The 25857-nt window shown below is 46.5% G+C and overlaps 1 protein-coding gene and 1 non-coding gene across 2 annotated transcripts in view; one reads left to right on the top strand and one right to left on the bottom strand.

The window, feature by feature from the left end:
* The first annotated feature begins 22 nt into the window (after positions 1–22).
* LOC148505864 (palmitoyltransferase ZDHHC20-B-like) overlaps positions 23–25857 on the top strand; it is a 41330-nt gene continuing 15495 nt past the window's right edge. The window contains exons 1-3 of the mRNA XM_088447668.1: positions 23–215; positions 2365–2577; positions 23860–23886. Of these exons, the coding sequence (XP_088303794.1) occupies positions 23–215; positions 2365–2577; positions 23860–23886 (433 nt within the window). The remainder of the gene's footprint in view (positions 216–2364; positions 2578–23859; positions 23887–25857) is intronic.
* LOC148505865 (small nucleolar RNA snR85) lies at positions 21988–22151 on the bottom strand. The gene has a single exon (XR_015869841.1). It is a non-coding gene; the product is annotated as a small nucleolar RNA snR85 (small nucleolar RNA).

Raw genomic sequence — 25857 nt, 5'->3', positions numbered from 1 at the left:
TCCTCATCAAGGTAATGGACTGATGGCTGGGGCATGTGGTGCCATATGTGGGAAAGGCGGTGAAGTTAGCGGCATAATGCGAGGTGCAGCGGAGGCTACGCAGACTGGGGTGCAGATGCACAATAGTTTAGCTGGAACGCAGGTGGTCGGACCTGCTCTTATGCACACATCGGAGGACTTGCAGAGAGGTGACAGACCAGCAGGCACAGCAATTGGTAAGTAAAACCATTCTTATCTAAATTACACTGCAACATAGTGTCATCATCACCCTGATACTGCGCTCCTTACTCCTGAGGTAATGTGAGATGGGAAGGAGGAGTGTACCTGAACCAGCACTAAGAAAGGATTACAGTATATTTTCCCAACACCCTGCCCAAAGTTCTTGCCCACCTGGTCTCTGCTAGATTGGACAATTGCCTTTATTGGACATCTCATCACCCTTTAAATATACGTGTTGAACTCCCAGCCCACAGTTTTTGTCCACCTAATTTGTTAGACTTTTTTGCATATGTGACCAAGTCCCAGCCTCAAGATCTTGCCCACCAGATCTTCTTCAAATCCATAATTTGACATGACCCATGCATGAGGATTAGAGTTACCGTATATACTCGAGTATAAGCCGAGTTTTTCAGCACAAAAAATGTGCTGAAAAAGTACCCCCTCGGCTTATACTCGAGTCAAGTGTAGCGCTGACCGGACGGAGTTCGGTCAGCGCTACACACTGCCAAACACACAGCCGCCGGAGCTGGCAGCTGCGTGTTTGGTGTAATCAGCAGCCGCTGAGAGTCTGTCAGACTCTCAGCGGCTGCTGCTGCTCCCACTGCGGGAGCCATCTTCCGGCTCCCGCAGTGGGTGATGGGAGACACGTCGTCATGACGACGTCTCTCCCATGCAAAGCGGCCAGAGGAGCGGACAGCGGCGGGACCAGGAGCGGGAGTTCAGGTAAGTGATTTTTTTTTTTTATCTTTTCACGTCTCTCTCTACTAGGGGGGGGGACTACAGGGGGCGATGACTACAGGGGCACTACCAGGGGGCATTATCAGGGGGCACTACCAGGGGGCGATTACTACAGGGGGCACTACCAAGGGGCATTATCAGGGGGCGATTACTACAGAGGGCACTAAAAGGGGAGATTACCACTGGGGGAACTACAAGGGGGGGATTACTACAGGGGGCACTGCCAGGGGGGGATTACTACAGGGGGGGATTACTACAGGGGGCACTAAAAGGGGGGATTACTACAGGGGGCACTAAAAGGGGGGATTACCACTGGGGGAACTACCAGGGGAGGATTACTACAGGGGGCACTACCAGTGGGGGATTACTACAGGGGGCACTAAAAGGGGGAATTACTACTGGGGGTACTACCAGGGGGGGATTACTACTGGAGGCACTGAAAGGGGGGATTACCACTGGGGGCACTACCTGGAGGGATTACTACTGGGGGCACAACCAGGGGGAATTACTACTGGGGGCACTACCAGCTGCTGCCATTTCCCACACTAGGCTTATACTCGAGTCAGTAAGTTTTCCCAGTTTTTTGGGGTAAAAGTAGGTACCTCGGCTTATATTCGGGTCGACTTATACTTGAGTATATACGGTACCTTATATGTAAAATAATACCAACGTCTAAATACAGGTTACCTTACATCCATCCATTTTCATTAGAATCCGGTTATACACATTCACCACAGAGCGCTTCCCTTTATCATATTTGTTTGTTCGGATCTGCGACGATGACAACCTGACCTCCTGGCCCACTTACGGGCCCTCATTTCAAGAAGTAATTTGCAAACAATTGTGTATGCATGTTAGTATGCATTCTGCCAATGTTTTCAGGATTGTACTGTTACATCTGTCTGTTAGTTTCATGCTTCCATTTGCTTTTGTTATGTGGCCATTTTGTTTTTCATGTATATGGTGTACAAGTGCATTTTGTGTCTGAACACATTAATGTCAACTATATTAGGTTTATAGTAATAGTAGATTAGATATTTCTTAATGGTGTGTGTGTGTGTGTGTGTTATAGTATATGTTCTATTTTATGTTACATTTTAAATAAACACATTTGTGCATACCTAGATATGTCTGTATGTATTAATATTTAGTAAATATCTTTAGATATATGATTATATATTTTAAAAAATATGTTTGAATATTTATATGTGATTCTGTAAACAATGTTTTATGTACAGTACCTTTAATTATGTCTAATGGGGTCTTCAACAAATAATTTTAATTAGAAATAATCTTTATTTCCAAGGACAGCAGAAAGGACTTCACCAGAGGAGACAGGCGGCCCCATCTCCCCCTCCCCTGAAATGTCACACTCCCCTGCCCACTCAGCATCCCCTCCACACTCAGCCTCCCCTGACCAACCTCCATCCCCTAACCAACTTCCCTCAAATAACCAACCGCCCTCATTTAACCAATTTCCCTCGCCTGCCCATCTTCCCTCCTCCCCTGTCGACACTCCGCCTGCTGACCCCCCATCCTCTGGGTCTAATTATGCTGCCTCATCCACCCAAGGACCTTCAGAGAGTGGCATACCGGATTTTGCAGAAGATGTGCCTCAAGGTACATAGTAAAGCAGTCTGACTTTAAAATGTATTTTGTTTGTTTGCATTTGCGGCAGTGATTTTGAAAAATGTATGGTGACGCAAGGTCTATCTTAAGGCCATATTCAGATAAGGATGGATTTGTACTGCCACACATAAACAGCTGGGCAAATCCATCCATCTCCGATGTAAATGCCTCGTTGAAAATGGAGCCATCACACCTCAATTTGCATAAATGGATCCCAAGTCAGGCCCTACAAGGCAGCTTGTCAATCACGCTGCAGGTTGGCTGGTCTGCAAGGGAGAATGCAGGAAGCATACTGTACATGTGCTTAACGTATATAATATATACTGAGATGAACATACATCCCTGAATTAGTCTTTAGTCAAGTCCTAATTTTATTGAAAAGCTCTCATTTATCATTTATTTGCAAAGATTCACAAGAAGTTTTGATACTTGCAGACGGTGCTCCTGCTAATCACCTACAAAATTTAATATTTTGCCTTATGTAACATGATGCTAAAATAGTGTGCAGAACAAGAGAGGCATGACAGGGATGTTGTCCTTAGGGAAGATGTGCTCAATTTGAGAGAAAAGATTGTGGAGATGTTGGAGTCTGTTGACCAAATTTAAAATTGTATTACCGTATATACTCGAGTATAAGTCGACCCGAATATAAGCCGAGGTACCTAATTTTACCCCAAAAAACTGGGAAAACTTATTGACTCGAGTATAAGCCTAGGGTGGGAAATGCAGCAGCTACTGGTAAATTTAAAAAATAAAAATAGATACCAATAAAATTACATTAATTGAGGCATCAGTAGGTTAAATGTTTTTTGAATATTTATTTCAAAGAAAAACAGTAAACTAGCTCTGTAAGTGGAAAAGAAAGTCAACAAAACCAATATGGTATCAACAATAACTTTACAAGTACAAAAACCTTAGCTCAATCAGCAACCAAGCTAAAACAAAAGAGTTAAAATCCTTCAAAACTGGATTCCTCCTCATCATCTGTATGTCCAAACAGAGCTTCAACTTTATCTGGTGTGAGGCTATCAGCATAGACATTGTCATCATCACTGAGTTCGCAGTCATCACCATCACTGCTGTCGTTCTCATACAAAGCGCTGTCTTCACTGCCATCCATAGCATTACTAATGCCATATTTCTTGAAGGCACGTTGCACCATGTCCTCTGGAATCTCTTCCCATGCATCACGAACCCACTTTGCTACCAATTCTATGTCGGGCTTCATCAGATTTCCAACTTTTGTCAATCTGGCTTGACCAGATGACATCCATTCATGCCACATTTTTCGCACACGGTCTTTGAAAGGTTTGTTTAAACACACATCTAGGGGCTGCAATACAGATGTAAGCCCACCTGGAATAACGGCCAAAGAAACTTGAGAAGACTTTGCCAATTTTTTTATGTTATCAGATGTGTGGCCTCTGAACATATCCCAAACTAGCAATGATGTTTTTTTCTTTAAGGCTGTTCCTGGACGTCCGTTCCAAATTTCTTCCAGCCATTTTTTTGTTCCATCTTCATCCATCCAGCCTTTAATATGTGCACGCACTGTAATTCGTGGTGGGAATTTGACCTTTTTAGGCAAGGTCTTTCTTTTAAAAATAATGACAGGCCGCAGCTTAGTTCCATTAGCCAAACATGACAGAACGACTGTGAAATGATTTTTTTCATTTCCTGTGGTTCTAAGTAAAATAGTTTTTTCTCCCAAATTTGCCACAGTTCTGTTGCTAGGAAGATCAAAGGTCATAGGTGTTTCATCCATATTCCCAATATCTCCCAGGTCAAAGTTATGGATCCTTCTTTGTTTTATGATGAATGAATGGAATGACATCACTTTCTCATCAAGGTCTTTTGGCAACTTCTGTGAAATCTTTGTTCTTTGCCGCAAACATAAGGCAAATCTATTCATAAAGCGGGTACACCATCCTGCTGACGCAACAAAATTTTCAATGCCTGGTGCTTTTAATTTGTCATCTTTAGCCATTTGAAGGGCACATAAGCGAATTCCCATACGTGTCACGCAGTAACCATTTTGACGACACTCCATAACCCATTTATGCAATTCAGTCTCTAGAGCTTCATATGAAGTCGTTAAACCACGTCGAGCTTTTTTTGCCTTTGGAATCTTTTCCAAGTTAGCTTTCATTTTCCGCCACTCCCTCACTTGTTTTTCGTCAACACGAAATTCCCTACTTGCAATACTGTTATTGCTCTCTTCTGCTCTTGACACAACCTTTAGTTTGAAACCAGCTTCATATGACCTGCGTTTTTGTTTTGGTCCAGGATTAGAAGTATTGGGATCCATTTCTAACAAGATAAAAAAAATACTTTGAAAACTTTTGAACAGTACACATGCACTAGGCCATGCTCCGTTGAAAGCCTGCTACAGTACTTCTATTTGCTCTCTGTTAGCAAGCTCTAGCCGTACACGTCCATTCGCACAGTGAGCACGTTGATGCGCAAGGCAAGATTTCACTCCAGCTGACGTCCAGCTGTTCCCGACGTGGCTCTGCGCAGTGTGACGTGATGTCAGAGGTATTACCAGCACGAGCAGCTTTGTGAACGGCTTTGCATAGCGCTGTGCTATGGAAAGCTGTCCGCCCAGGGGGAAAGCCGCTCAGTGTGTATGGTTCTGGACACTGGCCCAAATTTTTTGGTAAGCGGGTATATTTTTTGGCGCCACCGCTATGCAGTTTTCCCGGTAGTGGTCCCCCCTATGCAGTGCCCCTTGTGCCCCCAGTAGTAAGCCCTTTATATAGTGCTCCCAGTAGTAGCCCGCCCTTGTAGTGCCCCAAGTAGTAATATCCCCCCCTGGTAGTGCCCCCAGTAGTAATATCCCCCCTGGTAGTGCCCCCAGTAGTAATATCCCCCCTGGTAGTGCCCCCATAGTAATCCCCCCCTGGTAGTGCCCCCCAGTAGTAATCCACCCCCCTGGTAGTGCCCCCAGTAGTAATCCCCCCTTGTATTGCCCCCAGTAGTAATCCCCCCCTGGTAGTGCCCCCAGTAGTAATCCACCCCCCTGGTAGTGCCCCCAGTAGTAATCCACCCCCCTGGTAGTGCCCCCAGTAATAATCCCCCCCTTGTAGTGCCCCCAGTAGTAATCCACCTCCCTGATAGTGCCCCCAGTAGTAATCCCCCCCTGGTAGTGCCCTCAGTAGTAATCCACCCCCCTGGTAGTGCCCCCAGTAGTAATCCACCCCCTGGTAGTGCCCCCAGTAGTAATCCCCCCCTGGTAGTGCCCCCAGTAGTAATCCACCTTCCTGGTAGTGCCCCCAGTAGTAATCCCCCCCTTGTAGTGCCCCCAGTAGTAATCCCCCCCTGGTAGTGCCCCCAGTAGTAATCCACCTCCCTGGTAGTGCCCCCAGTAGTAATCCCCCCCTGGTAGTGCCCCCTGGTAGTGCCCCCATAGTAATCCCCCCCTGGTAGTGCCCCCAGTAGTATTCCACCCCCCTGGTAGTGCCACCAGTACTAATCCCCCCCTGGTAGTGCCCCCATAGTAATCCCCCCCTGGTAGTGCCCCCAGTAGTAATCCACCCCCCTGGTAGTGCCCCAGTAGTAATCTACCCCCCTGGTAGTGCCCCTAGTAGTAATCTACCCCCCTGGTAGTGCCCCCAGTAGTAATCCCCCCCTGGTAGTGCCCCCAGTAGTAATACCCCCCGTGGTAGTGCCCCCGTAGTAGTCCCCCCCCCCCCCAGTAGAGAGAGACTTAATAAAAAATAAAAAAACACTTACCTGAAACCCCACTCCTGGTCCCGACGCTCCTCCAGCCGCTGTGCATTATGGGAGAGATGTCGTCATGACGACGTCTCTCCCATTACTCACTGCGGGAGCCGGAAGATGGCTCCGGCTCCCGCAGTGGGAGCAGCAGCAGCCGCCGAGAGTCTGACAGACTCTCAGCGGCTGCTGATTACAGCCAACACGCAGCTGCCGGCTCCGGTCCGCGCTACACACGTGCTACACGCTACTCCGTCCGGTCTGCGCTACACACGCGTTGCAGCTGTGTCACAGAGGCACAGTCTGCACCGCGGCCCGCATGGTACGCTACTCAGCAGCGTACCATGCGGGCATGACTCGAGTATAAGCCGAGGGAGTGATTTCTTCTGCACAAAAAATGTGCTGAAAAACTCGGCTTATCCTCGAGTATATACGGTACATTTTTATTTTTTTGTTAAAAAAAAGTTTTAAAAAAAGTTGCTTTATATATACGATGCATTGTGTCATTATTACACGTTAGGTTTGTATATTTTAATTTATACAAGAGTATGCATTGACTATGGGACAGAATCATCAAGGATGGCAATTGCAAAGCTGCAGCTTTGCAATTTCAGTCCTTGCTATTATGCAAATGGAGTTGGAAGTGTATGACAACCCCTGCTGCATTTGTGATGCCAGCACAGTGGCCCTGATTCAGAGCCGGTCGCTCTGACAGAGCGCTCGCTCTGAATCAGGGCCGGTATTTTTTTTTTTTTTAGAACGGCCTCCTGGCCGCTCGCATAGCTGTGGGTGACCACCCACAGCTATAGCGAGCGGCCAGGAAGATGGTCACAATGGTCAAGACCATCGCGACCATCGGGCTTGCGACGAGACCCTTCTGCACAGTCGCATAATAGGTCCTGCACAGTTGCAACTTAAAAAAAAATGTGATTCTGCATTCTGCATACTCAGAGGGGGGATGGGGGAGGGATGTAATTATTTTACGTTACAAAATAAAGTTTACATGTTAAACATTATGCCATTTACAGTCAGGGTTCAGGGGAGGTGCAGATGTAGTGCTTGCTGTTGTGGTGTAAAGTAAATAGAAAAAAATAAAAAAAAGATCTAACATGATTGGTCGTAATCTAAATTTAATTCAAATAGGTCTGGAGAGTATATATAGATATAGATATAGATAGATATACATACATATGTTGGAAACACACACACATACAGTATATTTATATATATATATATATATATTTTTTTTTTTACAAAAAAAAACAGATTAATGTGAAAAAAGTGAAAAAAAAAACAACTGTCGTCATGTAGAGCAATAGATTGGTAAATTGTCAAGTTCAAAGTTACAATTAGCAATAATTGCGTGCGCACAACAAGCAATCAATACTAATCTAACATCAAATGCTGTGTAAAGACTGCTTCAGTTCCCCTTACCAGGGCTACAATGGAGGAGGGTGGCAGCACTTGTGACTGAATGGGCTGGCTACAGCAGCACAGGCTGGGGGGCGGCAGGGGGGTTGGAGAGGGCTAACAAGATCAGCGTATGCTACAGGGAGGGAGGGCTGGCTACAATGTGGGTGGGACTGGAGGGGGTCTTTTGGCAGAGGTCACTGGCTAAATTCGCTCACTGTGACTGCAGCAGCTCACACTGCAGATCACGGTGGTGGAGTTGAGTGGTGGTGCCAACAGGGCTGGCCAGCCCATTATGCTAGGTGCGCAGCTGGGTACGGCGCCAAACTGTAAGGGCGCAGTCGGCATCACAATAAGTCACAGTGACTTATACTATATGCCGCTGTGCCGCTATCGGGGGAAGACTGCAGTTCCGGCTACTGGAATCCCAGCTCCCGGGCCCGGACCCTGGCTGAACGGGGAAGCCTGCCGAGGCCTGCCGCTCCTATAGCTACTCCCTCCAGCAGCGCTCGCCGAGTCCAAAACAAACTTTGTTGAACATACCCGCCGGCGGCAGCCAGCGAGCCGTCCCAGGTCCCCTATGGTCAATAAAGTTTGTTTTGGATGTAGCGCTTGTGATGACGTCACGTGCCGCTGGAGGGAGTGGCGATAGGAGCGGGCGGGCCCTGGCAGTGTGAAGTGGTGACGGCTGCTGGAGTCTGGACGTACAGGAAGGTGAAGAGGGCAGAAGAAGATGGAGGCTGGTCCAGAGGAAGGTGATGAGGACTGGGGGACAGAAGGTGATAGGTCACAGAGGCAGGTGAAGGGTGCAGAGGACAATGAGGGAGGCTAGAGGCAGAGGTGACAGGGGTAGGAGGTGACGGGCTGGAAGCAGAGGAAGGTGAAGGGGCAGAAGAAGATGAAGGAGGCTGAGGCAGAGGAAGGTGATGGGGCTGGACGCAGAGGAAGCTGATGGGGCAGAAGAAGATGAAGGAGGCTGGGGCAGAGGAAGGTGATGGGGTCTGGGGTAGAAGGTTACAGGCTGGAAGCAGAGGAAAGTGATGGTGCCTGGGTACAGAGGAAGGTGAAGGGGGCAGAGGAAGATGAGGGAGGCAGAGGAAGGTGATGGGGACAGGAGGTGACAGGGGCTAGAAGCAGAGAAAGGTCCTGGTGACGGAGGAAGGTGATGGTGCTTGGCAATGGAGGAAGGTGATGGGGGCTGGGGACGGAGGGCTTCTGGGCTGAGGATGATGATGAGAGGCTGAATTTGAGGAAGGTGATGTGGGACTGATGACTAAGGATGGCTGGCCGCAGGCACAGCATTCCTCTTACCCCTGAGGCATCCACAGCACTGTCATCAAGAAGACCTTGCACAAAAGATGGAAGACAAGAACTACAGCCTGAGAGACAGTGTGGTAAGCCATAGCGTCATGGCCGGCGCTACCATTAGGCAGCTTTAGGCAGCTGCCTAGGGCGCCGGACACTAGAGGGTGCCGTTTAGTCAGTCTGACACTAAAATAAAGGATGTCAGAGAGAGTATCTTTCATTTCTACAGGATCCTGGAGTCGGGCACGGATCCTGTCAGCTGCAGCTGCCACTTTCCCCCCCTACTCTCTGGGCATGGCATGTCTTGTGTTAAACTGGAGCTAACCACCGCAGTGCAGCCAGTCCCTGGCTCCGAGTCACTTCCGTCCCCTGCTATCTCCTCCTCCCCTTCACTCCCTCCCAGCCAGGCTCAGTGAGTGAAGCTCCGCCTTCCAGATGAGAGACAAGGAGCTGGTCTATGCTGGAAGCTACACCCTGTGCATGCTGTAGTATAAGTGAGACGTGGTAAGTGCTGTACCCCTGTAAAATGTTAGCTGGCACAAAAGAGGGAACACCTGCCATAATTCACTATACTTCTGTGCCCCTGATTGCTCCCTACCCCCCTCCCTGTTGCTGGAAACAAGTGAGTACTGAGTGCTCCCAAAAAGACATGTGGGGGGGCAGGTAGGGAAGAAAACAGTGGAGGGAATGGAGCACCTGGAGGTCTCTACATCTCTCCTGTTGGCCTGGAACTACTAATGTGTGGCTTATTCCTACAGCAATAGAACAAGTTATTTTCATATATTAATGTTATCATTGTGATGTATTTGTTTGTCTATATACAGAAGGTTACTAGGGCAGAACAGTGTGTAAGCAGCAATGTGTTGTACAGTGTTGTTCCGTTGCATCAAAATGGGTTTAGCTTAATTAAATATTGGTATTTTCCAATATGTGTTTATGGGCTCTATTTACTACAATCCGCATATTGAATATTACCGACTGAATTTGCATTGCGAATTAAGGCAATATCACAGGGATTTACTATAAATCCCTTGCAGGGACAGAGCTTGTGATAAAGCTCTGTCCCTGCGGATCCCATCCGCACTCTAGTCGCGGTATTTTCGGAAAAATACCGCGACTAAGAGCCCGTGCATGCGCCGACCGACCACCGCTACTACCCCCCCCCCGCAACCGCCCTCTCCCTTCTTTACACTTACCTGCATCCTCCTGGCCTCCGGTGATCTTCTCCGGGCTTTTTAATTTTTTTTTTATTTTTTTTACAGCAATCAGCTTGCGGTCTGCTTAGACCACATAGCTGATTACTGGTACCAGCTCCCGCCTCTGCTCTCCCCGTTAGAGCAGAGCGGGAGCCCGGTAACCGGGGGAGACCCTGGATAACTCCACCTCCAGGTGGCGTTATTATCACAGGGCTTCCCCCGGTATTTTTTTACAATTTATTTTTAGTAACTTAGGTCGGATCACATTTCCCATTACAATTATGGGAAATGTGATCTGCTTTACTAAAAATAAGTGATACTGGGGGTTGGAGTAGAATTTTACTAATTCTACTCCAATTGCCCTGTAATAACTACAGGTGAAACTAAAATAATGTGAAAAGGGTGTGAAAACACCCTTTTTCACTTTATTTTAGTAAAAATAATGTTAATAAATAGAGCCCTATGTGTGTTTGCTAGCCTTAATGCAATGTTGTTACTGCTGGGCCCAGGGGACCTTCATACACTATTACACCTGTGTCGTTTACTGCGCACAAGTGGGCTTCGCCCTATGTCACCCAGGGATTTGAGTGCCAATGTTCTGCTGTAGCATTTATGTAAAAACCACCCTTGTGTATGTATAATTGAATTAAATTGAAAAATATGTTATTTAAAAAATGTTTTTATTTAGAAAAAAAAAAAAGAAAACTATTACTTGCATGTAAGCTTTTAAATACTGTTAGAAAAAAAATGTTGATGTGATCTGATTGGTGCTCTTAGTGGCGAGGTTAAGTAGCATGGAAATATGAGGGGTCAGTCTCCAAATAGTGTATACAAATAATAAAGGGATGTACAGCGCTATCATTTGAAAACTAATAGTCAATTTAATACAGTTTGATAAAAATAAGAAATATTTATTCTGAAAAATTCATCAGTAATATTAAATTTGGCAGAGAGACGGAATAAGCGAATAATAAAAAAAAACACCTATAAAATGCAAATTGCATTTTTTAGAGCAAATGCGTGTCTTTTTGCAGCCACAACTCTGACTAGGAGGCCAGGTCAGGGACAGAAGAGGATGTGTACTGTCTTTGAAGGGTTGGGTGGATGGTATTGTGGGAGAAGGGGCGGTATTGTGTAGCTTTGCCTAGGGCACCTCGAAACCTTGCACCCGCCCTGCATAGCGTATTTTTACTTTATGTAGAGGCTGGCATATATTTCAGTTTATATATATATATATATATATATAATAATAATATAGTTTGGTAAATAGGCGGCACTCCAGAGACTTCTACCTCCGTGAACAGATGTTTTATTTTCAACGTTTCGGGGTTACATTAATTCATCAGGATACGCACACGGGACAGGAAGTGGGGGGGCAAAACATTCTTGCACCTGGGCCCACCACTCTCTAGTTCTGACACTGGGGGGAGGCATTACATGTATGTGGCATAATGCAATATAGAGGGCATTACATGTGTGGCATAATGTATTAGGGCATTACATGTGTGGCATAATACATTATAAAGGGCATTACATGTGTGTTGCATAATACATTATAAAGGGCATTACATGTAGGGATGAGCGAGTTCGGATATCTGAAATCCGAACCCCCCCGAGCCCCCCGATCCAAGTCAGGCTCGACTTTTCCCACCTGATTCGGATCTGAAATCGAGGCAAAACGTCATCATCCCGCCTTCCGGATCTCGCGGGTTTTGGATTCTATAAAGGTCCCCGCGTCGGCGCCATTTCTCACTCCGACTGTGGACAGTGAAGAGAGAGGGTGGGAGCTAGGGCTGGCTGGGCTGTGTTGTGCTGCTGTTGTCAATAGGGGCTATGACCACTCAGTCCATAGGGGCTGACTGGGCTGTGTTGTGCTGCTGTTGTCCATAGGGGCTGGCTGGGCTGTGTTGTGCTGCTGTCATAGGGGCTGGCTGGGCTGTGTTGTGCAGTCAGTTGTCCATAGGGGCTGTGTCCACTCCAAACTCCAAAGTCTATAGGGGCTGGCTGATCTGTGTTGTGCAGTGTCCCATAAAGGCTGTAGTCCTAGACGGGTGCTGTAATGTTGTCCAGGGGGTGATCTGTGCATCAGGGGTGCTCCCCCAAAGTGCCCTCCAAAAAAAAATTTTTTTTTTTTTCTGTTTGTGAATTGTGTGCGCAGTAGCCGCACGTGCATCAACAAAGTACCGCCAAGCGTGCTCCTGTGTCATAAGTAAAGGGCCGGCTGGTTTGAGCGTTAAAGGGTGCTGTAACCCCCAAAGTGCACTCCAAACAAAATAAAAAAATATTTTCTGTGTTTGTGAATTGTGTGCACTGTGGCCGCACGTGCATCAACAAAGTAGCGCCAAGCGTGCGTGGGTGTCATATGTAAAGGGCCGGCTGGCTCGTCTGTTAAAGGGTGGTGTAACCCCCAAAGTGCACTCCACAAAAAATAAACAATAATTTTTTTCTTTGTGTGCGAAATGTATGCGCAGTAGCCGCACGTGCATCAACACAGCAGCAGCGCCAAGCGTGCGCCTGTGTCATAAGTCAAGGGCCGGTTTGGACATCTGGTCCGGACTGAAGGACGTGGCAACAATTTCTGACATGTCTACTGTCACTGCATATGATACTGTCACCACTGACAGAATGGTGGAGGAATTATTTTCTGTGTTTGTTAAAAAAAATAATAAATTCTTCTTTTTTTTCTGTCTTTGTGAATTGTGTGCACTGTGGCTGCACGTGCATCAACAAAGGAGCAGCGCCAAGCGTGCGCCTGTGTCATAAGTACAGGGCCGGCTGGCTTGTCCGTTAAAAGGTGCTGTAACCCCCAAAGTGCACTCCACAAAAAATAAAAAATTCTTCTTTTTTTTCTGTCTTTGTGAATTGTGTGCGTAGTAGCCGCACCTGCCTCCTCAAAGCAGCAGCGACAAGCGTGCGTCTGTCTGTTAAAGGGTGGTGTAACCCCCAAAGTGCGCTCCAACCAAAATAAAATAATATTTTTTTCTGTGTTTGTGTGTGAAATATATGCGCAGTAGCCGCACCTGCATCCTCAAAGCAGCAGCGACAAGCGTGCATCTGTCTGTTAAAGGGTGGTGTAACCCCCAAAGTGCGCTCCAACCAAAATAAAATAATCTTCATTTTTTCTGTGTTTGTGTGTGAAATGTATGCGCAGTAGCCGCACCGGCATCCTCAAAGCAGCAGCAACAAACGTGCGTCTGTCTGTTAAAGGGTGGTATAACCCCCAAAGTGCACTCCACAAAAAATAAACAATTCTTTTTACTGTGTTTGTGTGCGAAATGTATGCGCAGTAGCCGCACGTGCATCAACACAGCAGCAGCGCCAAGTGTGCGCCTATGTCATAAGTCAAGGACCAGTTTGGACATCTGGTCTGGACTGAAGGACATGCCAACAATTTCTGACAAGTCTACTGTCACTGCATATGATACTGTCACCATTGACAGAATGGTGGAGGATTACATCGGTGACAGCATCCAAGTAGGCATGTCAGACAGTCCGTACCTGTACTGGCAGGAAAAAGAGGCAATTTGGAGGCCCCTGTACAAACTGGCTCTATTTTACCTGAGTTGCCCCCCCTCCAGTGTGTACTCTGAAAGAGTGTTTAGTGCAGCCGGGAACCTTGTCAGTGAAAGGCGTAGGAGGTTGCTTCCACAAAATGTGGAGAAGATGATGTTCATAAAATGAATTATCAACTCTTCCAGGGAGACCAGCCTCCAGAACGTACAGAGGGACCTGTGGTGGTGGATTCCAGCGGGGACGAATTAATACTCTGTGAGGATGAGGATGTACACAACACTGAAGAGGGTGAGGAATCGGTGGATGAGGAGGATGAGGATGACGTCTTTCCTCCGTAGAGCCAATTTGTGCAGGGACAGATTAATTGCCAGCTTGTTTTGTGGGGTCCCAAACGAACCAATCATTTCAGCCACAGTCATGTGGCAGACCCTGGCGCTGAAATGATTGGTTTGTTAAAGTGTGCATGTCCTGTTTATACAACATAATCCCAAGGACAATTCCATCTTGCACCTCTTTTTTTTCTTTTCATTATGTACTGTTTGGGGCCTAGTTTTTCAAACTACCATCCTGTCTGCCACTGCAGTGTCACTCCTAGATGGGCCACGTGTTTGTGCCGCCCACTCGTGTCGCTTAGCATAGTCATCCAGCTACCTCGGTGCAACCTTTTGGACATAAAAACACTATTGTGAGGTGTTCAGAATAGACGGGAAATGAGTGGAAATTAAGGTTATTGAGGTTAATAATAGCATAGGAGCAGAAAAACCCACAAATTCTGTGATTTTAGCTGTTTTTATGCTTTTTTTCAAAAAAATACAGATCCAAAACCCAGAACCCAAAACACGGAAGGGTGGTTTTGGCAAAACCAATCCAGATCCAAAACACGAAGAAAGATCCAGATCCAAAACCAAAACACAAAAAGTGGCCGGAGCACAGCCCTAATTACATGTGTGGCATAATACATTATAAAGGGCATTACATGTGTGTGGCATAATATATTATAAAATTCATTACATGTGTGACATAATAGAAAGCGAAGGTTGTATAGATGTGAGATAAAATAAGAATCCTGGGGTTTTTGCTGATTGGCTGTTTTGACAGCCTTGTTACTAGGTAGATTAAGTGGGTTAAGGGGTCAGGTGGTTGTTAGCTGACCAACGCTGTGAATTGTGGGTGTGCCTGTGATTAGGGGTATAAAAGAGGTGGTGTGCATGTGATCTGCCTCTTTGCTGATACTGGAGGACAGATGAGTATCCAGCTGTTTGCAGCTTTATTATTTATTTTTCTTAATCCCTTTCCAGTTCCTCCCTGTCATCCCTCCCTTCTTTTCCCCCCTTGCTCCTTTCTTTTCATAAGTGCTTTCCTCTTATTTAGCACCCCTGTACCCCTCGAGTCAGGCTTATCCTTGCCTGCTCGGCCAGCGCTGCAGCGGTGCAGGAGCGCTCTCCCCTGCTGGCCTCCCAGTTCCCCCTCTTTGGCAGGACTCTGGCTGATGCCGAGTCCTGCTCACTGTGTGTTTCACTGCACCAGCGGGAGCAGTCGCGGCCGTGACTCCCGCTGGGCATTCTCCCCTCCGGCCTCCTAGTGTGCCTTCTGTGCAGGACTCGGCGCTGACGCCGAGCCCTGCTTACCTGGGTCTTCCGCTGCACCAGTGGGAGCAGTCGCGGCCGCAACTCCCGCTGGGCACTCTGCAGGTCGCTGCCGCCTGTTCCCGGCAGGTGGTCTGCCCCCCGCAGCATTTTTGCAGCCCCTGGACCCCCCCTGCAGGGAGCATTTGGTCTCCCACCCCAACACGCCAGACCCCGCCTCACGGCGAGTCCGGCGGCCATTTTAGTGGCAGCGGCCATCTTGGACTTTTACAGTGGGATCTGGTGTTTCAATTTTTAATCAAAGTTCCCCTTTGACTGGAGCCCCCCCTTTAATTTTTAGTGCCTCAGGGGCCTAACCCTCCCCCTGCCCCAGTCCCTTAGTGGGCACCCCCCCATCATCCCACAGCCCTTCCTCTCTCGGGCAGATTTATTTTTCATTTAATTTTCCTTTTTATTACCCCCCCGGGGACCAGGCTTTCTTATGCCCTGAACCCCGACCCCTCCCCCCTTTTTGCACACCTTTCACCTTTTTTCCTGCTGTGCTGTTTTTTGTCAATTCCCGCATTGTCATAGTATCCCCCTCCGCTTCACACTTGTCATTTTATACCTCCCTCCTCCTTATCCAGTTTTCCTATTAGGCCCCCCCTTTTTATCAGGTTCCTTTCCCCTCCACCCAGCACTCCTGCTTCTGGCTCGGCTGCTCACCTGTCTCATTTAGTGACAGATCTGCCGGACTCAGCTGTGGTTCCTCAAGATGATGCAGTAGTTGTACGGCTGCTGTTCCAGTGCACGACGAGATGACCCTGGGTTACGATCCGATGGCTCCTCCGGGTGAAGTCACAGACAACGCAGTTCCTGTACCTTCTCGTGGTGGTGAGTATGGATTGCTTGTTTTTTCCTCACCCTGACTCTATTACAGCTCTCGCTTGTCTAGTTCCCCCAAGCATTTTGCGCAAGCTTATTAGGTGGTTTGCGCGATGGTGGTCCGGTGGTAGGGTCGGGGGGCAACGGCTTCTCAGACTGCGGAGCCTTAGATGGGGGCGGGCTCTGTACATTTTGCCATTGCAGCGGTCCTTTAAGGGTTACGCAAGAGTGTGCGTGAGAACATTTGCATAAGTTTATATGTGGTTTTATTGCGAATTTGTTTAACTAATTCTATTTGGTTCCTTAATTTGTATTGATTGCTGTTTAGGCACCCGGGAGTGCATTTCATAGCAGAGCGGCTTGTTTCACGCGGCATTGGTTTGGGGATGGTCCCATGGCGCTTGTCAGGCTAGTCACACATTAGTTTGGGTTTAGCTATCCGTATGGTTGTAATAGTGCCCTGAAAGTGTTTTTTCTCCCCTTTTTCTCGCAAGTGAGATACTTAGATACATTGGGCCAAATGTAATAGGGTGAGAGTTTAGAGAAGTGAGAGTTTCTGACACTTTTTAAACTTTGCCAATGTAATAAAGTCCAAAAATAAAGTAACAGAGTGAACTTGCATGTTTTTTTAGACTTAAAAAACTCTCACAATTTAAAATCTCATTCAGATGTTTTCCCATTTTGAAGATAAAACTCAACCAATGTGAGAGTTTACTGCTAATCTCTCACATTTTCTAAACTCTCACCCTATTACATTTGGCCCATAGAGTTTTAAGGCAGTTTAGTACCATTTGGCCCATCTAATCTGCCCCATTTTTTCACAGTGTTACCTCAACCCTTATTGAACCTGACTTCTTCTGAAGTATTCCCTTAGGTCTATTCCATGCAGGTTTTAATTGCTATGCTGCCTTAGCCTCTACCACCTATGATGGAAAGCTAATCCTATTTGTAATAGCCTTGGGGGGGTACCTGGTTGGTTGCGGTTACCATTCGGGGTCACTTAATTTTAGGACACCCTGTAATTTACATTCTTCCACGGTTCCCTGCAGATTTTGTGGGTTGCTGTGGGCACTGAGTTTGATGGGTAGGTTTTAGGGCCCGTTTTCTCTTGCCCCTCCCTGCAGTATCTGTTATTCTTTTGTGGGTGGTCATCTTTTTTTAGGCCCCGGGGTGGTGTCTGATTATTCAATATCTTCCTTGGTTTTTTGTTTTTTCCTGTTAATTTCGCCAAACCAGAGCCGGCCTGCAGAGCGGTTTTTCTCAGCTGTTTGTGAGGTCTTGTGCATGTTTCTTTGTTTTGGTTCAGGTATTATGTTTACAAGGCTAGATATTGTATCGGTATCTCGGTTGTTCCTCCCATCCGTAGTCACGCGCTATATAGTTCATTGGGACGTGGTGTATTTGTTGATACCTTTTCACTCCTGACCCTATTTTGAGAACTTCACTTACTTTTATATTTGTGCATTTACGCTGGCATTGCCGGGCCCAGGTTGCACATTATTCATACCACATTTCTCTTTATAGGGCCAGGGGAAACCCCTCCCCCCCCCTCCTTTTCAGATTTTGGGTGTTTCGGTAGTGCATTGTAAGACAGAGATTTTATATTCATGTTTGTTGTATCTGGGCACTTAAGTGGGGTTGCCGGTCGCTGTTGTTTGCTGCGGGTGATATGGTCTATTTTTTATCCTTCACGCATGACAAATCTGAGGGTCCCTCATCTTGCCTTTCTTATTTGGCCATTGAGATAGATACGGTTTGAGTTGTTGTCGCTTGCCGAACTACAAAGTAAATAAGTTGCTCGATTAGATTGCGGTTTGTTTAGGAACATATAGCGTAAATTGCGCGCAGTTCAGTCTTTGCTTGGGTCATTTAGTTTTCACTGTCGCATTATCCCATGGTGGTACGGGTTTTTTGTAGAAAATTGGAGAAGTCCACGGCCGGGGTGAGCCAGCCTCATTACTACGTTCGTTTGTCTTCTGAGATTAGGAGGTTCTTCAAACTTGGGGTCTAATTCAGACCCGCTCGTGAGCGCTGAGCGCTCGCAAGCTTGTCGGTGTTGGCCAAGTGCGCATGTGCACGATGGAGGCGGCTCCATCGTGCGCATGCGCGGGACCCGAATAACGATGGCCAAGCCGTCACTAGTGATGTCAGTGGGAGTGCTTTTGGCTCTGGTAGAGCCAAAAGCACTCCAGGGCTTGCGGCAACAAGACCCTACCGCAAGGGTCTCGTCGCAAGCCCGATCGTCTTGACCATCGCGACCATTATTTTGGCCGCTCGCTATAGCTGTGGGTGGTCACCCACAGCTATGTGAGCGGCCAGGAGGCCGCTCTTAAATTCAGAGGGCCGGCCCTGATTCAGAGAGAGCGCTCTGTCAGAGCGTCCGGCTCTGAATCAGGGCCTTGGTCCAGTTTTCTGGTTCGTTTTAATGGTGAACATATTTGGCCTTCTGCTACTGTGGCGAATGCTATTTTGCAGCTGGTTCCTCTGGTTTTGGGGCCTTTTTTAACGGGGAGTGGTGCGCAGTGCCCTTGCCTCCTGAGTGGCATTTGGAAGGCCTTGCTTTCATGTTTCCGTTTGCTGGAGGCGGCAGCTTCTGCAGTTAGATTACCTTGCCCTCATTTTGTATGGCAGTTCATCAGGCCGGAATATATGGCCTGGCGCAGAGGTCGCTGACTTCAGCAACTCGGAGGGCTTATTCTGCGGCGTTGCAGTACTGGCAGGCTTTCTGTTCGCAAGCTCCCAGTGGGTAAGTCTTTTACGGAGTTGATGGCTAGGTTCGTTTGGGGGCAGTACCAGTATGGTTGCTCCTAGGCTTCTGTGGCCTCGGCCCTGGCGGGGATTTCCTTTTTCAGTAAATTAAGGGGTTTACCAGATCCCACCCAATCATTCCTCCTTTTTCAGCCCTTAGAGGTTGGGCCAAGGAGTTTCCTGCCAGGACTGACTCCCGCAGGCCTATCGATCTCTATCTCCTTGTTCGCTTGCTGCGTGTGATGCACAGTATGACTTCGGATTCTTTCTAGGCCTCGCTGTTTCATTTGCAGTCACATTTTTTTGCGGGGGCTTTTATGGTCAGTGAGATCGTAGCTTCCAGCAAGTCCTTGGGGTCCACAGGGTTCATGATGGGAGATATCGTGTTCCAGGAGTCATCTGTTTTGAGCAAACTACAGTTTTCCAAGATGGATCAGTTAGGCCGGGTCAGGTGGGTTACCTTGCATAAACAGGATGACGCCTCTGTTTGCCCGGTGCGACTTGCCGCGTTGTATATGGCTGGTCATCCGGCAGGCGGTACCAAAAAGGTTGGTGCATTCAAATTTGTCCCCTCTTTCCAAATTTTAATTTGCGTCTGTCTTCAGCATTGTTTATTGGCGTTAGGTTTAGATGACGCTAGTTACAGGACCCATTCCTTTCGGATCAGTGCCGCTGCTAGTGCAGCAATAGCGGGAGCATCCAGCAGTGATATTCAAAAGGTTGGGAGGTGCAGGTCCTCTGCATATAAATCTTATGTTCGCTGCGACAAGCTTTAGGTGCGCTCCTGTGCCAACCTGAAAATGCTGTTTACCCGCCAGTTATCGAATGGTTATCATTCGATAAGTGGGGGTGTGAAGGGATTTTTGAATTTTTCCTCCCGGGAACCATTATCTGGCCCAACTTGGTTCACGGGGAAGGTTTTTTAGTTTTTTCTTCTTCACTCGGGTTACTTGTTTCCCCCATTGCATCCCTGCTAGTTTAGTTGCTGTGTGTTAATTTTGTTGTGTACAGTTTGGTTTTGGTGCGGTGGCTCACGGTTAAGGTTCTTTCCTACAGTGGAAGACTTTGGAGAAGAGCAGGTTTGGCTGGTCGGCCATTCCTATATTTTCTGGGCTGAATGGAATGGTTTGGCTAGACGTGCCAGTGAATTGTTGGGCGGTAGGCAGGTGCGATGGATAGGTGTGCATGGCCTGCTGTGTGCGTCCTTTCAAGTTTTGTTGGTGGAGTCTGCAGTGAAATGGGGAGTGCCAGATTGGTAGGTACTGCAGGCACTGGTGGGAATGATCTCTGTAAGTTGAAAGGTTTGGAGTTGTCTTTTCGGCTGTGAGAGTTGGTTGATGCTGTTTGTTTGTTGTGGCCGGAGGTGCACATTGTTTGGTCTGAAATAGTGCCGCGACTGGTGTGACATGGTGCCAGAGATCACAAGGCTTTGGATAAGGTGAGGCGTCAAGTTAACAGAGCTGTGAATAAACATGTTCTATCCTTTGGTGGCTTGGTAGTCAGGCATAGCTTTTGGGGTTTGGATTTAGCTAGAATTTTTCGTACAGATGGTGTTCATTTTAATAATTTGGGTTTAGGTTTGTTTTTTAAGGATTTGCTTACCTTTTTGGATTAGTGGGTTTTTCTCTAGGTGGCGGGTCAGTCTCAATTTGAGGCTGGCTTTGGCGGAGAATGCTGCATCTCAGTGGCTTTATTGTGGTGCAAGCGAGCGTTGTGAGGGCGCTGGACCTCGATGTAACATGACGTGTCTGTCATTCTTGTACGAGGGGACCCGAACGCTTTTGTACGGAAGTGCTCGGAGTAGACTGGCCCAGGAGGGAGGCGGGACCTTCGCAACGTAAGTGCGTCTTTGGGGGGGAGCGTTTCAGTCATTCCCCGTGTGTGTCTCCAGATTGAAAGCTAGAACTGAGTATGCAGCGTCTCCTGGCCACCTTGGTTAGGTGAACTAATTAATGAATTCGGAAATAAAAACTGTGACCTTTTATCCAAGCTGTTATGGTGTCCATCTCTTTATTTAATAGATAAGTTAAGTGCTAAGTTAAGTAAGGATGTTTAAGATATTTAATTAGCAATAAGCCAATGGAGATCTTATATATTAGAAAGGGCATTACATGTGTGTGGCATAATGTATTCGGGCATTACTGATTTCACCCCCTCCCTGTTACCAACTGCTGTCACTCTCTCCCTGCTGTCACCTTCTCCCTGTCACCCAGTGCTATCACCCTCTCCCTGTCACCCTCTCCCTGTCATCACCCTCTCCCTGTCACCCAGTGCTATCACCCTCTCCCTGTCGTCACCTCTTTTCCTGTGACCATCTCCCTGTCGTCACCCTCTCCATCATCACCCTCCCTGTTACCCACTGATGTCACCCCCTCCCTGTTGCCAACTACTGTCACTCCCTGTCACCTATTGCTGTCACCCAGTGCTGTCACCCTCTCCCTATGGTCACCCAGTGCTGTCACCCTCTCCCTATCGTCACCCAGTGCTGTCACCCTCTCCCTGTCGTCACCCACTGCCGTCATCCTCTCACTGTCACCAAGTGTTGTCACCCTATCCCTGAATATGTATCTTTGGGCATAATTGTAGCTTAGCACCCAGGGTGGTCCTGCTGTATAAGGACTTCATAGATATTCATGTGGGGCCTATGTGGTTTTTTTGCAAAGCATGCGTAGCATATGGGGGTTATTCAATTAGATGCAGGGTTGCCCCCTGTGACTAATTACTGTCAAAAATCCCCGCTACGCGGGGAAAGGCTGTGCAATTAAATAGCCTTTTTCTGTCACCAAAAAATCGGGATTATTTCACAAGGGCGCCAAAATTTATATCCGCTTACAAAAAAAATTAGACTTGGGCCGGCACAGGGTGCCGAGCTGCAGTGGTGACACTGGTTCCCCCTGCTCCTTCAGCTGAAGGACTGCAACTCCGCCTCTGAGTCCACCTCCCCCGCATAGCATAGGTAGGGCCCAGGCCATGCTGCTGCTGCTGCTATACTGTGTGTGTGACCTCTCCCCGGGGTGTGACCAGTGCCAGCAGCAGCAGTTCAAACACAGAGCAGCAGGTTAATTCCAGGGCCTGGATATCGGGGGGACCCAGCCGATGGGCCCTAGGCGGGAGCCTAGGCTGCCTAATGGTATGTCCGGCCCTGCATCTGATATATATATATATATATATATATATATATATATAAAATTTTATATATATATATATATATATATATATATATATACGTAATTGTGTATATATACAGTATGGGATGTAGTCAGCATCCCGGCGTGCGGGATGCCAACAGCCAAATTACCAGTGCCGAAATCTTGACAGCGTCGGGATCCCGGCACCAGAATCCCGGCCACCGGCATCCCAAAAGTAAGTATTGGGTGTTGGGGGGGTTAGGTTTAGGGTGCGGGGAGGGGGAGGTTAGGTTTAGACTCTCGGGGGGAGGTTAGGTTTAGGCACTGGGGAGGCAGGGTTAGGTCCGGGTGCAGGGAGGGGGAGGTTAAGTTTAGGAACATGGGGGGAGGTTAGGGTTAGGCACCGGGGAGGGAGAGTTAGGGTTAGGGGTAAGGTGAGACTGTCGGTATCCTGACCAGCGGCATCCTGGCTCCGGGATCTCATACCCAACCCATACATATAAATACTATATATATATATATATATATATATTTCATTTAATAAGTGTAGTGGCGGTCATTAGTAAGTATAAATATATATACAGTATAGTATCAAGATTATTTATAAAAAGAAACCCACAGCATTATATAATGATACTATGTATGCATGCATGTGTTTATATTATATTTAAAGGTATATGTATTAGGAGTCCTCTATTAATTGGAGGGGAGGTTGGCTGAGGGGTTGGCCCTAAGGTGGCTGGTGCTTGTCCATTTATAAAAATGGTTTGAGGTTGCCAACTGACAGGTAACTTTTTAGCCAGTTTAGATGCCCAGAAGACCTGTAAAGCAGGATGCCCTGTATTCTGTGTAGAGCAAAGCTCCCATCGCTTCCCAGACCTGGCACATGCTACAAACACATGCCCCTGCTGCCCATGTCCCTTTGTGACATCACAGTGTGGGTGTGAGAGCGGATCATTTATCTCCTAGTTACACCACCAGAGAGTGACAGTAGCTGCTTAGTCTTAGTACCAGTAGCTACAAGCTCATGGAGCTGTCTCATGTGCAGTGGTGCTGCAAGCAAGTGGTCCTTTGGATCCCAGTGGTCCTCATTACACTGGCAGTGTTCTGGGGCTACCACGTGTATGTGTCTGAGCTATGTATTGGTGAGTATTGTACTTTCTGCTGACCCTAAACTAACAAATGCCCTGTGTCACCCAGCATGGGAATGCACATGAGGTCTTGTGTGATTGTACCAATCTTCTGTGTTACATATACATGTATATGTGTATATGTGTGTGTATATATATATATATATATATATATATATATATATATATATGACATAAAATAAACGGGCACTTCTGTGTGACATTATATTATTTAGGTACTGTATGATATAATATAAACTGGGGCACTTCTGTGTGACATTATATTAATTAGTAACTGTATGAAAATCAGTTGAAGATCTTCATAACAATGCATTGCCTATTTTTCATGTGTTCACAAGTACTGGTGTTATAGATTGCATCAGATATTATGCAAGATGATATTATATACATTGGAAAGCTAGAAAAAAAAGCAATATATTTAGTAAAAGATGCAGACAGGATTGGTGAAGTTTAATGTTTTCAGCCCTTTAAATAGAAAATAGCATGTAGAACCCAATTCAAATTATCCTTCAAATATTGAGTCTCATACTAGTTCCAAATATATTTTTATATGAGCTATAGAAAATTAATCTGTATTTTTTAATTTAAAGAAACCTTTCAAAAACAGCAAACAGTAATGTAAGCAAATTTATTTTTTATCTTCCTTTTACTGCAGTTACAATACAATCATACACTGAAAGAGGTAAGTTCTTAAATAACTATTATTTATCTATAGCAGCCAGTGTTTTTAATAGAGAATTTTTTAGAAAGTATTTTTTCTTTTTTTTAAATGATTTACAAAGTTGCTTAAGACAGAATGGTGCAACAGTAGTTACTGTGTAAAACAGTGGCTAACAACAAAAAGGGAAGTTTTTTTGCCCTTATATGGGGGAAAAAAATAAAAGTGTCTATGAATTATTAATGGCTAAGTAAACAAAACAAAAACTTGTATTCAAACATCAACAGATAACAAACAGTGGAATAGGTTTAAAGGGAGGACAAGTGCTCCAATTGTGAAGCGCAACGGAATATGTTGCGTTATATAAGAAACTGTTAATAAATAAGTGCTATGGGGGGATAGTACAGATATAGCCATGCTCATCTATGCCTCGAAGAGAGCGCATCGCGGCATGGATGGCGCAGCTAGTGTTCCCCCGTCTATGGCCACAGACTACAATGGGGAGAACGCCGAATGTGCCTAGTCGCGGCCTGGCAAACGCTGCGCTATGCCGCGATGCGTGTGCCCGTATGCACGCATCACGGCAATGATGTATGCGGTTACATCTGTAGTTATTATTGTTACGCAGGGGATAGAGAGAGGTGGAAGGGCATAGTAAATAGGGATGCATCAGGACAGGTGCTGTATTTAAGGGACTAAGGGGATCAGGAGATGCTAGGGGCAGTATGCTGTGGAATTGAAAAGCTTTTTTGCCACCCTGGATTACATCTACTGCAAATTGAAATGTTGCTTTGCTGATAATTTTATTTTTTTATTTCTTCTGTATATATGCACAAATTGAACCAATTTGGATTTCATTGCAAGAATTTACAGTCATTTAATTTACTATTATGCTATTTCTTTGAACATGGATTGATTACCTTATATTGTTCTCTTTTTATCTTAATTGCAATTAAAGTTATTAGCGCTGTTCATATATATTATTTATGTATGTTTTTATTTATATTGGAGCTTGACACACTCCTTTTGAACAAGCTTTTCGACAGCACCTATCTGATCTCTACCTTTTACATTTTGCTATTATTTTATGTATTTATGGTAATTTTACAGAACCCCCTCATCCAATTGCTAATTATTTCTTCTCAGGGACTAGTACCATAATAATAATAATAATAATAATAATAATAATAATAATAATAATAAAAAAGTCCCAAGAAAAATTAAGCTAATACAATATTTATTTCTCCCTGATGGGGGTTCCCTTAATGCTGCTATTGCTCAGCGGCAATGCAATGGAGTGTATCAGTCTTTTTGAGGTAGCACTTGTTATAGTTAGAAGATGTGGAGAAGGAGCCCTAAATATAAAACAAATATATAGAGCAGCATTTGGGCTGAGTCAGAGGCTAGTCCAAATGTGGATACAGATATCTGCAAACTGTGCAGACTCCGACCACACATACACACACGGACAGAGGTTGAAAGTTCGGACAGATTGATCCGTCAGTTGATGGATCTCTTTGCATGAAATGGGCATTTCTGGGCGGCAATTGGGTGGCTATCATTCATCACACACAACCGACCCATCTCATGGGAGTGGCATGGGAGTGTTGCGGGCGTGTAGGCAGATGTCCGGGCACATTGGTGAGGTGCAGATTGAGATGTGACACCTGTCTCAGATGGATGTTATGCACTTATCAAGAGGTCAGTGAATGTCTGCATACTAATGATGACAGTGGGCAGAATGATGTATACGCCTGAAGATGGACTGATGCTGTCATAGACGGGCAGATACAGTGGCGTCACTATGGGGGTGCAGGGGTGCGGGCCGCACCCTGGTTTCACCCTCGGAGGGGATGATACCAAAATGCCGGCTCCTTCTCAGTGACAGGAGCAGGGTGCTGCAGTGTGACATTTTCCTGCAGCACTCGGCTCCTGTCACAGAGGAGGAGCCGACAGTGCAGGTACTAGTCTCCAGGGGCAGCCTATCATCTCCAA

This window comes from Taudactylus pleione, unplaced genomic scaffold, assembly GCF_031769625.1.
Source record: "Taudactylus pleione unplaced genomic scaffold, aTauple2 ptg000436l, whole genome shotgun sequence".
NCBI lineage: Eukaryota > Metazoa > Chordata > Amphibia > Anura > Myobatrachidae > Taudactylus > Taudactylus pleione.
The sequence above is the reverse complement of the archived record's forward strand: the minus strand, read 5'-3'. Positions and strand labels throughout refer to the sequence as shown.